This window comes from Corvus cornix, chromosome Z (assembly GCF_000738735.6).
Source record: "Corvus cornix cornix isolate S_Up_H32 chromosome Z, ASM73873v5, whole genome shotgun sequence".
Classification (NCBI taxonomy): domain Eukaryota; kingdom Metazoa; phylum Chordata; class Aves; order Passeriformes; family Corvidae; genus Corvus; species Corvus cornix.
The window spans coordinates 61917925-61933830 of NC_046357.1; the positions used below are offsets into that span (position 1 = coordinate 61917925).

Below are 15906 nucleotides of genomic sequence, written 5' to 3' on the forward strand. Positions count from 1 at the left end.
TTGTTATTTTGTAGGAAAAATGCCACCAGTACTGGCCTGCGGAGCGCTCAGCCAGATACCAGTATTTTGTGGTAGATCCAATGGCAGAGTACAACATGCCACAGTATATTCTGAGGGAATTCAAGGTTACAGATGCAAGGGTAAGTCAACATAGCATTACACTTGTTCTCATAAGTTTAAAAGAAAATGTCTATGTCTTTCTTTTTCTATGTTTGGGGTTTCTGAAACTTTTATTGTTATTAAGAAAACCCTACAGATATGCTTTCTACAAGCAATAATAAAAAAGCAGATGAAGTTATTTTTAAATAAGTGGCATCTTTCTGTAAGAACAATGTACTTCATTCAGATCTAGCATCTGGGAAGCACAGTTTTATAGTTCTGAACTATTTGTGCCAAAATACATTAGATTATTTGAGGACCATTTTCCTCTTTTTTCTCATTTTTCCCTTGATCAATATTGGGTACAATTTTTGCCACTTAGAGTGTTGTTTTGCACCACCCTTGAGGCTGAGTGATTGTGAAGGTTAATACATTGAGATTTGAAAACTGCAGAGCAAATGGCATTCATAAGAAAAGCTGGACAAGCTTTGCACATTATAATTTGATTTTTCATATAGCATATTTTCAGCTCTCTAGTATATCTGCAGAGTAGATACATGCAGCTGTGACCTTAGCATCCTCATTTTCATACTGCATTTCTTATCTGAATTCCCGAGTCCAAAACTGAGCACTCATATAAGATTAAACATATATAAACTTTTAATATATATTTGGCATTTCTCAGACTTGATTTCTAGCACTTCAGTCTGCATGGCAGGAAGACATTCTGTTAGCGCCTGTTTCTGTAGGCACTGTGGAATAATACTTGCTCAAGCAAAATAGCAGGATGTACTGTCCAGGGATAACATGAGTGGCTGCTCAGAATTGCCTGTCAGCATCCAAAATATTAGACTTCCTCATAGTTAGCGAGACTACTGCTTTTAACGTGAACTTCAATTAAAATTGGACGGTATTGTTACTATCAAGTCAGCATATGGACCTTTTGTTTGGCAAATGAGATTTAGGTGTAGGGTTTTGTAAAGAAACTGTAGATATATTGGGTCTGATTTTCATTCTATTTGAAATGTAGTATCATATGACTCATCGCTTCTCTAACCTATTTGTGCTTAAGAAAAGTGGAGAGCAGGCTCCTAGCATCAGTCTTTAAACACACTTGTAAGCAGAGATAGTCAAAGCCAATTTCACTCCAAATATGCTTACAGTTTTAATTGATTTTCTATTAAAAATCTATCTCAAGTTGGAAGAGTTATTATATGACATAGTTTACAAAGCTCTGATCACAAAATTCCAGTTATAACAAAAAGCCATAGCTGTAATTGACGTGTCTCCAAACATCTTATATTCAAAAAAAATTCTTTCAAAATTTTATATTGAAATAGGATATTTAAGAAATTCTGCTTACCTACAGCTATCAAACCAGTAAAAAAGGGTCAAATAATTAAATTATTAAATTTTCCATAATTAATTTTATTTGACATGATATTAATAAACCTCTTTTAAAAAGCATCAATCACATTGACAGTCCTATTGTGACATTTGACTATCATGTATTGTTGCTTCTCAAATTTTGAAAATCTCTTTATCTTGGTGGTCCAAGTTTTGTTAAACTCATCAGTGAGCTGACAGCACCATCTTAAATTTTCTAGTTATGCTGGGAAACTATAACGCCTTCCAAATTTACTGGAGGAAGTGGGAAATACGTACCAAAATGTACATTATAGTTTTCCTCTAGTTAGGCTTTTGTGGCTGTCACACCCAGTAATTGACATAGTTTGACTGAATTGTTGCATTCAAAGAAGAGTAAATGCTGGAGTGATGGCAAACATCCTCTCTTGCTCTCATCTCCAAATCCATCTATACTGTTACAATACCATCCATGCTCTGCCAGAGCCAAGATGCCGAGTTATTCCACAGGGACAAAAAATGAGGCATTGTATCTTTTTAGGTGCCAGCAGCAAGTGTCTGGTGTGGAACTCTCTGTTATTTCTGAAACTGAACTGTGAGTTGTTGTACAGTGAAATTGACCTCTCTAACTGTTCCAAGTTATTGCTTCTGACTACTTTGTTCTCACTTTCTCTGGAAACTCAAGAGGTCAATATGTTGGGCCAGTCTTATTTAAGGCTAAACTATTAGTGATGGCTGTAAGAGAGTATTATAAATTCTACAGCCTAATCAAAAGACAGTTGAATATCCCCTGTGAGAAGGAAGAAGAAATCCAAACGGTCAGCCAATATATAGGATGATACCTTAAAAGCCCTCTGTGCCACATAGGGATCTGAAAGCACTTATTTTGATAACTAACTGTGCAAACTGTCACAGTATTTGAAAGTAAAGATTTTAATAAAATTTGGCATTTGTATCTGGACTGCTGTTGGCAAGAATCTCATTAAAAGAAATCAGCACTGTTTATAATGTCGGTAGCAGAGGGAACTGTAAGAAATTGCCGATCAGTTCCCAATATGCTCTAATGCTAGTCTAACATAGACTAAGGAACTTTACTCCTCTGCTCATTAAATAATATTAAATAAGAGAGGTTATTGTCATTTCACAGTTGCATTGGAATACTGCATTACTGAAGTCATGAAACATACTAATACAGTTGTATACATATACACACCGAAAATGTGTGATCTTTCCAATGACAGACCACACTTATGTAAAGTAGCGTCTTTCTTACTTTTTCTACATGGAAAAGTTACTGTTATTTTAGTGTAAGTCCTATCAAGGTCAGAAATTGCTGAAGAGTTTCCATCTTCTTAGGAACATGTTGAAAGTCAGATTTCAGGTTTTCTTTCTTTACTTTAGGAGAATGGAAGGTTATTTTGAGGGAAATCAACCTATACTTGTGTCTTCTTGATGAATTTATATCATTTGCCTAAGGCTATCTGGAGGATGCAATTTCATTATGTCTTCTTGGGGGGAAATGGGATTACAGAGACTATTATCAGAGATGTTTGTATTAACAAAATACCATTTTGAAAGGAAACATTTAGTTTTTTGTGTTGATGCCCATAAGAAATCAAATTGGGTGAATATTTTCAAACATTACATATTTGTTTGTGGCAAAAAGCATTTCACAGATACAGACTACTAAACTGTCACAGTGGTCTAGTGGAAGAAGACAGTATGTGTGTCCTCTCAAAGTAGTTGCTGGTACACATACAGTTTTTTCTGTTCTCCTTACTCATCTGAGATACGGGAGGCAAAACCCCACAAAACCAGAGGAAATATAAAAGCAAAGCATTGGGGTATCCTTTGGTTATATTTAAAATCACTTCTGTATCATTTCAAAGGTCTGTAACAGCTGAGCGCTTGTGGTAGAAGGATAAAGAGAAGAAGATTGTTCTTGCCTCCAAGCATAACTTGCTGCTTTTTGAGGGGAATCTCCAGTAATGATTTGAATTTTTCATGAGTTTTACTTAGAAGAAATTTCAATTTTTCATGAGTTTCACTTAATAGAAGACCCTTTTGAAGACATGGCAGGGTGGGTGCTTAGAAAACATGATGTCTAGAGGCACCAGTTAACATCAGTAGCTCACATTGCCATGATTTTGAACATTTCAGCTGTGCAGATTGACAGTGTCAAAATCATCAAGCACAAAGTTTGAAAATGCAGAACAAATTTGCTTTATCTGTTTGTATTGCATTTTTTATGTGTTCTGACTTTTTACACATTAAATAGGCATATAACATAAGTTGTCATTTAGTAATTACAGTGGCTTCATTATAAAAATAACTATGATGCAGTATTCTGCACTTTAAAGAAATGCAGTTAGTATTCCTAACCACAGGGATTGAAGAGCTTTAGATGGCTTGTTTTGAGAAAGGAGGCCCTTCCTCTCAATTTCAACTAACTCCAAGATGTTAGTGAATTAAATGAACCATTATTGAAGGGAAATACGTTAAACAACTGGCTTGTTGATCCATCTTCTTCCAGGAAAAATGTTCACCTCATAGAAAACAGCTTACTATTAAAGATAGCACCTGCAAGGAGGGCAATGAGTAAACAAGTCTTATCAGTAAGGATATTCCTGCCGTGAAGTGGATGAGCATATCTCAGAAATGAAAAGTCAGATTAGATGACCTTATTCTACCTGATCTGTATAGAAAGGACTTTATAGTCCACAGGATTCAAAACATAACATACCAAAAAAGTCATATACCCTGGGCCTCAGACACCCTTTTCACACCGTCAGAATGCCAGACAGCTCTCCTATGCAGTGTGGAAGAGAATCCATGCAATATTGTTAATGAAACGACACTTCCAGGCCAATGCAAAAGCTTCAGCCAGTACTGCAGTTAAAAGAATTTTCATATATGTGTTCTTAGCCATTCTCAGCTCCTCTCAAAATCCTTACTTTGTGATTGTCTTTATGATTATTGGCTGACCGACTTTAAGCCACAGCAACATGCTTTTGTGATGCATCATTTGTGTCTTTTGTTAAAGGATGGTCAGTCCCGAACAGTGAGGCAGTTCCAGTTCACTGACTGGCCAGAACAAGGAGTGCCAAAGTCTGGAGAAGGATTTATTGACTTCATAGGCCAAGTGCATAAAACAAAAGAGCAATTTGGTCAGGATGGACCAATTTCTGTTCATTGCAGGTAAGTAAACAAAGCTTAAAAACTAATTATATGCAGATTTGGTTTTTTTCTAAAGCTGATTGCTGATTGTGGCAAAGGTGTATATTTAAACATTTCAGAAGTGAACTATCAGAAAATGTAATCAAATAGAAGATCTAAAAAGGAACACAATTGCTTTATGAAGTGGAAACTGTTCTGTAATACTCCATTTATACAGAAACAGTTCTTCAGAAATATCTGGAAACACATGATTTTTTCTTTACTTTTAAATGTCTCTAATGCAGCATAAAAGCAAACTGGTCAATGCTGCACACAGAAGGAATAGGAAGACCCTTATAACAGGCTGCTACATCTGATATTTTTTCCACTAGAAATTAAAAGTGAGGCTGTTACTTTGGTGGGAATTATTAGCTGCCAACAAGCTAGTTGCACCTCAGTGGCACATTAGTAGCAATCAAGATGAGACCAAAAAAAAAAGTAGGTATCTCAAGAAAGGGAATGGAATAGAAAGTGGTGTTTAGAAATTTTGCTTGTCAAAAAAATCATTGAGGTTTGAGTTGATGAGTTCTAACTTCAGAACTCAGTGCTCATTTTTGTGATGGGTACCCTAAATTCCTTTGCAATTGATATGCAGATGAAAACAGCTTGCATGGTGGATAGGAATAATCCAGCATGGGCTTTTTAATATTCTTGTGTTTTTTATTTATTTTCTCTACAATATTCTAGTCTATAGCAGATGGCCAAAAATAATATCTTTATCTTTTTTTTCTCTTATTTAATAAATTGTTTTCTATAAATTCCATTAGGATTTTAGAGACTCATTTTTGTAATATGAATTTTTTTTGGTAGATTAAATATTATTATTATTTATTGTAACAGAGATGCAAAATACTGGCACAAGATGCAAGTCCTTACTGTAAGCCAAGTAGTGCCTCAATACTAGCATGAAGACAAATGAATGAGTTTACTAGAGCCTAGTAAGCAGAGAGAAATTCTCATCTTTCCAAAGTGAGGAGTAAACAGAATTTGAGTTCTTTATTATCCCCTAATCTGAAAGACTGACAAATAAATGTATTGGAATACTTGAATCCTACTTTTTTTTGTGTGCCTAAAAATTTTTATGGCCTGCTGAGGAGAATAGCATTGCAGAGCAGTGGTTGGGATTCATTTCACAAGGGAAAATGAAGGACAATCCTGATAAGAATAAGCCTTATTCTTCAACATTAATGAGTTTTGAGAGGACAGGAGTAATAAGCAATATTTATGCCTTTATGCAGATAAGAAAGCAAAGTGATATTATTCTTCTAAGTTCTTTGTACCATGCAGACATGTCCACTTGTGACTACAGTGAATACTGCTTACAGTGCGTTGTATATCCCTCCCAAATGGATGTGATCTTTCGTGGTAAAATTATGGATTTCTACCATTGACTTTGCTAGAAACAAAGTTAATTTCAGTGTAACTAATCATGGCTTGGTTTTAAAATGTCTTTATTATTATTGTAATAACAATTTAGGGACTGGTAATGCTAATCATCATTGTCAGCATTAGTCAACTTACATGAATAGGAAGTGTCCCTAGCAAATTAGTAAGTTTGTTTGTTTCTTTCAGGAAGCACAAGATCCTGGATACCTGCACTTTCCTAGTCTCTGAGGAATTACTGAAATAATGCCTCCAGTTTGTACCATGATGAGTTGTACAGTGAATTAAAACTCCTCTAGCATTACTTCCTTTGGGTTTCCTTCACACTCTACAAATTTTGACAAGCTTGCTTTCTCTGTTACACACCCTATGACCCACAATTTTAAATTTTCTCTTTCCCTAGCATTTTTACAAATAGGTCAGTGTGTTGAATTAAAAGATTTCTAACCTCATGAGGCAGATACTTAAAACTATTTAAGAGAGCAAAGGACTGTTCACCTTGAAGCAAAGTTTTCACTTCAACCAATATTAGATATTTATAGTCTTTTTATTCCAGCTTTTAGCTCAAGAGTGCAGAAGACCTTTCCCAGAATGCATTCAAGATGTATTTGTAGTGATAAACTCCTCTCTCTTGCAACAAATCAGTACTTCCTCATGGTTCATTAAAGCATCCTAACTTTAGTTTCTAGTTTAAATAATAAATCACTGTGAATCATAAAGCATCATGAAGAAGTGCTTTACCTTCACTCTAGAAATCCCTAGCATTTTTGTGTAGGAATTATTACAGTGTTAAATGTTTTCTTGCCACTCTAAGGGGAACAGGATCCATTTCCTACAGGCTTTTCTCAAGACATTGCATTTGATGACTAGTTAGGATTTGCAAGCATCGAAATATTTCCATATTAGTCTCTCTTCCTCATTAAGTAGTGTCTCCAGATACTGATTTCCTAAGTACACAGGACAACAAATAAATTTCTTCCTTTTGCTGGAGATTTCCGAGTTATTTTTTTAAACAAAGATTTGTCTAATGTATGAGGCCAGAAATCGTCTCACATATTTGGAAAATCATACTTGGCTTTTTTTTGTTTGGTTGGTTTTTTGTTTTTTGGGTTTTTTTTGTTTGTTTTAATCTTTAAATAGCAGAGCAGGAGCAGGAACAAGGAGAATGTAAAATGGTAATCTGCCTTCATTCTGCTGATCATTTTCTGGGCTACTTGGTTTAGATCACACTGTCATCAGCTCTGTAAAGTCCAAGCACATTCCAATGAGCAGGTTCCAGGATTTTTCAGGATATTTCTTAATTACTAGCTGTCTAATTTACCTCATCAGGTACCTTACTCTACAATTGCTTTAGATGTCCAGGACTGTTGTTATTCCATATAGGTAAATCATCACTGACAGCATGATATTCTGTCAAGTGGTGTGGCAGCTGTCCTTTGGCTTCAGCAATCTGAGGGCACCCAGCCTCTGCAAAATTGATAAATCCAATTGCGTATGTCTAATAGCCCTAGAAGTGCACTGACCTAGACCAAGCACTAAAATACCATCATACAGTTTGAGCATTCAATTTCCACACTAGTTTCATAAATTTGCTGGATCTCTGTCATAGTTCATATGAACATTCAGAGTTCTTCAGGTTTTCCCTGTTGTTCATGCTGTTCCATTTGCTTGTCTGGTGAATAGGTCTCATAAATACCTTCCCAAGGTTATCTGGCTGGGGAAAACCTTATGAAATTATTAGCATCAACAGTGAGATGACAGGGTGCTTAGTTTCCATCCATAGAAGTTCAGATTTAGAAAATCTTTTCTTCTGTGCAGTTACCTGTGTCTTTAGCCATGGATAATCCTTGTGAATAAGTGTTTGTTTAATTTTGAAAGCTGACAACTATTGGTTCTATTGATTGCAAGAATTTCTACCACTTGTGGAGGGTTAAAGCTAATGGCAGAAACCCAGGACAGGACAGAGAGCAAACAAGCCATATATACTCAAAGAAGATATTTAAGACTAATGTAGACAATCATGGTAAATGTATATCAGCATTGGAAAGCAAAGATCCAGACTGCCAGACTTGAATAAGACTCGAGCTGAGATTTTTTGTATCCGTTATTTGAATTGAAGCATATATTAACAAGTTCAATATTAAATGAACATCCATACTCCTAACTCAAAATAGAAGGTAAAATAGCACAGTGAAGATGTACAAAACAGGGCATATACATGACAAACTAAAGTAAAGCAAGCAGTAAAATGCATTTTGGCTTCATTTTCTCTTGTCAGTTCCAATGTATGTTATTGGCAACAAATATTAACATTTGCCTTCACCATGCACTGATTTTTGTATATCTGGATGAACAAACCAAGTCACTTTGCAAGGAAGACTGGAGAGTCAGGATGTATTCAGTAGCATGTAAAGTTTGCTTGAGCACAGTTATTCTTTTGAATGCAGTGTGGTATTTTTCTGGGGAATTTTGCTTAGTGAGCCTTTCCCCATATAGAAATTTGTACACATATGGTGTGTTGTAACCACAAATAATTTGTCAGCCAATTCTTTCAGCATTAACTGTCAATTAACATTTTATTTTCTCTTCATTCTCTTCAACAGCGCAGGTGTTGGAAGGACTGGAGTGTTCATAACCCTGAGCATTGTGTTAGAAAGAATGAGATATGAAGGTGTTGTAGACATCTTCCAGACTGTCAAAATGTTAAGGACACAGCGGCCAGCCATGGTACAGACAGAGGTGAGCAAAACAGTATCCATATGCCATGGGATGGAAAAGAAGCAGTACTTACACAAGCAAAAAAAATGCATGGATAGAGACTGTATAAAATGTGCTTACTTTTCTATCTGAAGTCACATATTGGCCCTGTGACTATAGTGTAAAATCTGCCATAAAGGTACTGCAAGGACTATTTCCTGTTACTGCAGTAGTTACTGTAGGATGAGGAAGAAAAAAATCGTTTTTCCTAAATTATGGTAGTTGAGCAAATCTGTTTGTAAAGCATCACCCATTTTTTTTGATCCTTGTTTCCTGGCAGAAATGTGTGGTAACGAAGAAGCAGGCAAATTGCTTATGCAGGTGGATCCATTCCTTTTTTTTTTTCCCCTGGGAGCAAGGTCTTGATCATGTCTTCAGACTGCCACTGTATTATTTTCATGTTTTTCTTGACTTTGTGTCACCAAGCAAGTGGCTTTTTGGCCTGAAAATCATAATGGTAAATTCAGCATTCAGGATAACTATAGTGTAAATAACTTCTATGCTAGCAAGTGCGGCATAGAGAAATAAAGGGAGGGATAAATAGTATAAACCAGTTACCTGGGCCTGTGTGCTTGGAACTCTGTCATGTCGTAAAGAATGCTTAAATATTATCAGTTAATGTTGTGCTTAATTTTTACTTTAATTTCTGAGCAGACGACCTGAACTATGCCAGAACCAACAGGTTAGGAGAACCAAGAAAAAGGGCAAGAGAAGGGAAACTTTTTAGGTCACACATTTATTTAGTATAATTTGATTGACACTGGCCTTTAAATTACAGTGTGTGAAATTTAAAATGGCTCCCCAGAGTTTGCCATTTTCCACAAGAAAATTAAACTTGTTCAGTAGAAGCTGGGTAGTTTTACTTTTAAGAAGATAACTTCATAGAATCTTATATGAAAAATACAGATATTTATTTTTAATCTTGTCAGTTAGCCAAGTAAATCACTGTGACCAAACTGAAGAGTTAATTCCATTTCTTTTCCATTACCATCATTCTTCTGGATAAGCAAAATGAAAAATGACTGCTTTATGTCATTTTGGCTCCAAGAAATAACTACAGTATACTGAAAAACTATGCTGCTTTGAGCCTACCTGACAAATGCAGAGTTCAATTCTGCAATATATGCTCCCTCCCCCTGCTTTGACTTATCTCTGTATGCTACCCTTCATCCCCACTGCTGAAAGCAGAAGTGTTGTGTACGCATTTCTTCCAGTATTCTGTGGAAAACAAATCTCTCATTCACTGGTATAAACTGCCAAGAAATCTAATCCTTATTAAACAAAGCACTTTCATGTGGACCACACATACACTTAAAGTTCAGGCATACGTGTAATGTATTCTGCCACTATTCTAACTATTCTGACTAACAGAAAAAAACTATTCGTGATCACACCACTTCAGTGAAGCAACTATCTGATTAGTTTCCTGGCCTCCAAAAGAGTTTTAATTGCGATCTTAGCAAGTGCAACCTCTGCAGTTACTACAGCACTATCAGATAAATAAACAGACATCCCTGAGCAATTTTTCTAATGTTTTTTGTTTTCTTTTTTACTTTTTACCATTTAAATCCTGAATTGCAGTTGGAAATAAGTACACAGATGTGCCGTTTTAGTGTAAGTGTGCAACATAACATAAATGTGCAAAAGGACTGCTTTATGGGGATGAGAGTAACAAACTGACAAATGTTGGATTCATCAGAGGTATAAGCAAATTTCTCACCACACTAAACTTCTCTCTGCTTTCAGGTGTAGGTTGAAATGAAGTCTGTTTCATGTGAATAAGGTGCTTTAGTTCCATATTTCTCACTTAGGCCCTTTTCTTGCCACAGTGTAAGGTATCTTCACATTTTCATCAACACCTACAGCATTCCATATTAAGGCTATGATGGACTTTTTCACTCAGTGTATTAGCTGTGGCATTAATTATACATTTTGCTACTTATTTTCAAATACATGGGGGAAAAGCACTCAAGCGTGTTCCTATCAGAAGAAAGCTTTATGCTGATATTGTTTTAATCCAGCACAACGGACCGTCAGTAGGTGGGTATATGGTCTCTGCACAAAAACAAGCTGCATTCTGTGGAAAATGTTGTTGCATTAAATGAGTGTCTGTCTTCATCTATGGTAGCTCAGAGTGGTTTTCTGTCGGTGTCAGCAAGTGAATATTGCTGAACTGCAGATGCCTTTGCAGTATCTTTGTTTGTAGCTACAGTATACTCACTATTATTTGAAAGAAACTAGAAACCAACCAACAAGCTGAATTTTTGATGCTTTTGTTTTTCTTTCTCTAGGATCAATACCAGTTCTGCTATCGAGCCGCACTGGAGTATCTGGGCAGCTTTGATCACTATGCAACATAAAAACCCATTGTGGATTTTTATTGCAGGCCCTTTAAGATCCAGAGAGCCGCTTCTGAGCCATACGATGTGCTTTAGAAGTACTTCTTAACTCTTAGCTAAGGAGCAATTATTGGGGATATATAAAATAAAAAATAATTAAAAAAAAAAAATGAACAAAAATATTGGGGATATATAAAACAAAAAAAACAACAAAAAAAGAACCCCACCCAACAAGAAGTATTCCATGTGGACCAAGAATTCACAGTTTAATAACCTAACCATAATAAAAGAATCCTGACCACTGAGGCGTCTGAAGGATCTCATTTACAGATACCTCAAGGGTTCGACATTGGTTGAAGTTAAAGGGAAGAGGAAATTAATCAGAAAGAGTGATCATCTTATTCAGGATTACATGCTTTTGCAAAGAGGAGTTTTGAGAACTGCAGTTCAGTGCAAGATGTTTGTTGCAAGGTTGGGTTCTGGCTTCTCAAACAAAGCGGACTCTTCAACATCACCCTTTCCCATCATACTGCTCATCATAACACTTTAGGGAAAATGTGGGAATGTTTAAAAAGAAAGTCCTTGATTTAGTTTTTTAGTATTGTAAAGATACTGCTGACCTGTGCTTCATTTTTAACTGTGTAAACTTTTTCCTTTTTTTAACAAAAGTTTATCATTCAATGAAGTGAATTAAAGAAAAGGTTGCATAACTGTTAATATTTTTGTTTAAAAAATGTAGATTTTTTTTTTAAGCTGTAGAACTGTTATCTGTAATATTGTGCTGTAGAAATGTTAGATACTTTGAAAATTTGCACATTTTTGTGCAGTCCTACAGTACCACAGTCTTGTTAGTATTAATTTTGTAGTTTTATTTGGGGTTTTTTTTCTTTAAGAAAATATTCATTGTAATCAGTTAAATCAAAATGGGGCTTTTTGGTTTCTTTTGGAATCAACAGGGAGGCGCAAAGTATAAAGATGCTGCTAGCACATACACACACGCGCACACATATGCACATGCACACTCACACTCTTCTCTCTTTTTATATATATATATGTATGTATTACTGTCTACCCTTTTCTGAATCTCTGTGTAGTTGCAGAGAATACAGATGGATAGATGACACACATGCACATAAACATATCCATTCTTACATATCTGGATTTATCAAAGCATTGGGAAAGTTTTTCTGCATACTGCAATTATATCAAACTACTATTTGATCAGCTCTGCATTTTTAAGGTCCATAAACTTCTGTTTCAAAGGGAAGTGAGGAATGCACATCATTGATATTTAAACGCCATCTCTATCCCAAACAATATTTCTATCCACATTTCCACTTGAACACACACACATGCACACATACAGAGCACACACATGCACACACACACACAGAGTATGTGATTTAGGCTTCAAGTGAAGTTCAATATTTGTAACACTATAGTGCAATAAGAAATCATATTATTAAATGTAGGAGGTGTGCATGGGGGAAAGGTCAGTGCATATCCCTTTAGGAGGGGAGAATGTTGTAATATACTAGGTATTAAGATGTTTTAAAATTGTATTCAATAGTATACTGTCTATAGTGTGCGCTATATAATTTACATTTATCGTATGTAACAGGGCAAAGCCAAACACACATTGCTCTGTGAAATCAAATGTTTTGTGGCATACAGCATTGTTTGGGGATGCTGGGGTTTATTTTAATTTTACATTTAGAGTGCCTTATATTTGATGCCTATTTTGAATAGTATTTCTTTAAGTTAGCCTTCATTTGTATTTAGTTTAGTTTGTTTATATCTCTGTTGTTCTTTTCAAACATTTTACTACATGTACCAGACAATTTTGAAAAATATGCATTTCCAGTTTCTAATCAAGTATGGATGGTAATAAATGATAACCCAAAACACATAGGTAGTCAAGGCCCTTTATCTTTCCATATTTCTAATAACAGACTAGCCCACAAATTGGAAATCTATTTCTGGTTGGCTTTACAAACCCACTGTGTCACTGTTTATAGTGTTATCTGTCATTGAAGAGATGTAGCAGCACAGTAGCAGTAGTTGACATCAGCAGTGCTTATGATGCTTTTTTTTTTTTTTCCCCCCCTCAAATTTATTTTGGACCAAGTCCTGCTCATTCACTCATGTCAACAGATTGCTAAAGTCAAACCATTGCTTTCAGTGGGAAAGTTCATGTAAGGCTAGCGAGACTGAGCCCACATGACATACTGGAGATTGACAGATTTTCTTCCAGGAAAAAGGAAAATTCTGTAAACAGCACAAACTACTTTTTGAGACTCTTTGTAGAATGCCATTTACATTGACCTTGGTCACCATGTGTTCTGCCACTGTCAGTACATCAGCATCAAAGGATGCTTTCTTTGGGGTTTCAAATAGGAGCATTGCTATGGCTTCTCAATATGGCCTCAATATTTTTTGTTCTTCCTCCAATTTTCCCATTCCTATAAGAAATGAGAATGAAAGACCAAACTCCAACAATTGTATTTGAGCACTTTTGTAATGAAACAAAAAAAAAAAAAAAAACCCAAACCAAAAAAATCAAAACATAAATATAAATATATATATATGGAATAGAAGTATTATAGAAGGCTACCTCAGAATGAGATTCTATAACTTACATCTGAACCAGAGAAGAATGTGCACTATGTTTCTTTCTCTTCTTCTTTCTTGAGTTATACTTTGAAATAATGATTGAAGTGCCAGGTTATGTAGTGTGGTCATGTTCTTCAACTCAAATATAGGAAATCAGAAATACAAAACAATGGAGTGTCATTTTGAAAACATAGACTAAGGAAGGTTCTTGCACACTGGATCCATACAAAGATCAGTGCATTTTCCCTAGCAGACTGTCTTGCAAGCTCCAAAGAAAATGAGGGAGTAAAAGAAATACAAAAAAGCAGAGCCAATTTGTGAGAAAAACTGTTGTACAAATAAATACTCCTTTTAGGTTTTTTTGTTTCTTAAGATAGCTCTTAGCATCATTGATGTGCATTCCACTTTCTGTATTCTTATATATGCATTCTGCAGTCAATTTAAATTGTGAGCATCTTTGTCTACATACATCATACATTTCCAAGCTTAAAATTGGTTTCATCAGCATAACCAGTACGGTGCTATTATTTACGTTTGTATGTGTAGTTATGTCTAATTTTGTAATTAGTTGCAATGGGGGAAAAAAACCACAAAATATATAAAAATGATTTATACAGAAGTTTAATTTAGCTCTTTTTAAAAAAATTATTTGAGTGGTTAGATAGCGGAGAAGATGGCTGGGGGAAGGAGTGACCCTCTAAGGAGATTTGCACTTTCTATATATACCTTTGTACTATGCACTGCCCTATTGATTCTACACCCAATAATGTTATAACTTGAACCCATCTGTAAGAAATTGCTTACAAAATCCACTTGTATGTATTTAAAAGACACAGAACATGTAAAAAGGAAAAAAAAAAAGCACTGCTTTTTTTTTTCCTTTTATTCTTTCCCATTTTTCTTTATGTTTATTTTTCTATTTTTTTCTTTTTTTCTTTTTTTTTTTTTTTTTCCCTTGGTGCCCTGATACTCCACAGATATCAGAAGGCTGCAGGTCTCATTATAACCATCCGTTATGTGGCTTTGCCATTCAAGCTTGGAGTGTCTTTACAAAGATAATAAAAACTTGTGTTCTTTGCTCTTGTTTTGGATGCATAGACTGAAAAACTTAAAAAAATTACCTTGTAAAATGGCTTGTTAAAAAAGATACAATTACCTCTAATTAGTAGTACGCGTAAATGTTTTACAGAATGAAAGGCGTGCTTTTTATTTTCTTACTTCGTTACATTGGTGGCAAAAGAAAGTCTGTATGAAAATCAGTTCTTTGCTGACACAAGTTCCATTTGTTACAGATGAATTCTAATAAAATGTCAGTGTTATGCAGCCCTGGTCTTCTTTCTTAAGCAGTGCTTTTGAAATCAAAACTTGTTTGGTCCCTCTTGGTGATAAAGGAGTTTAATTGGAACTACAAAACAGTCATTAATCTTCTTAACTAGCTGCTGGACAGTGGAAAATGCATTCTTAGGTTAGCAAATATATATCATCTTCAGCAGCAAGTTTTGAGCCAGAATAGGCAAACCCTTTGGCATAAATTCTCATAGCTTCATGAGCTTAGTTGAAATTACCACACTTTACATGCCTCTGGATTTCCCCTTTGTGCTTCAGAACTGTATCACTACACTGAGAAAGTAGATTTCTGTCCATTCATAGGTGCAACTCAAAGAGGGCAAAATATCCACACATTTGAGGTGAATTGCGCATTTTTAATTCCTGCAGATTTGGCAGGTTTTGGGGTAAATCCAAAGTCACTTGTCAAAATTCAGTTACTGAAATTGTGGCAAGCAGTCATGACTTTTGACTGCTTTCTGTTATGCACTGCATATGCAGTGAGTGCAAATGTGAGTCTGTGAGGCTACTATCCAAATACTGTGGTAAAGTTTTTAAACACACTAGAAAAGTTTTAGATTAATAAACACACCAGGTATATTGAGGCAAGCTACAAGGGGCATGGCATGGCAATCTACTTAAAGAAAACAAGTCTTGCTCTGTCTGCTTGTTCTGAAAGAAGGCAGGTTCTGTCTCCAAGATTACTTTGTAAGGGAATACAGTCTATTAGCAATTAGTATTAAATACGTGTTAATAAAGAATTCTCTGTGCTGGAAGGATGTGCAAGACATTAACATTAGGGTGATTT

General features: G+C 35.4%; 1 protein-coding gene across 48 annotated transcripts in view; it reads left to right on the forward strand.

Annotated features, from left to right (window-relative positions):
* The window catches only part of PTPRD (protein tyrosine phosphatase receptor type D), a 1187151-nt gene extending 1172056 nt beyond the window's left edge, over positions 1–15095 (forward strand). For 43 of the 48 annotated variants that reach the window (XM_039567532.1, XM_019281930.1, XM_019281937.1 and 40 more), the window contains 4 exons: positions 15–140; positions 4508–4662; positions 8667–8802; positions 11112–11336. In XM_039567532.1, the coding sequence (XP_039423466.1) occupies positions 15–140; positions 4508–4662; positions 8667–8802; positions 11112–11180 (486 nt within the window). In that variant the 3' untranslated portion in view covers positions 11181–11336. Of the gene's footprint in view, positions 1–14; positions 141–4507; positions 4663–8666; positions 8803–11111 lie in introns of all 48 variants that reach the window. The other 5 variants (XM_010392896.4, XM_039567544.1, XM_010392930.4 and 2 more) reach the window with 2 other exon arrangements.
* Positions 15096–15906: the final 811 nt, after the last annotated feature.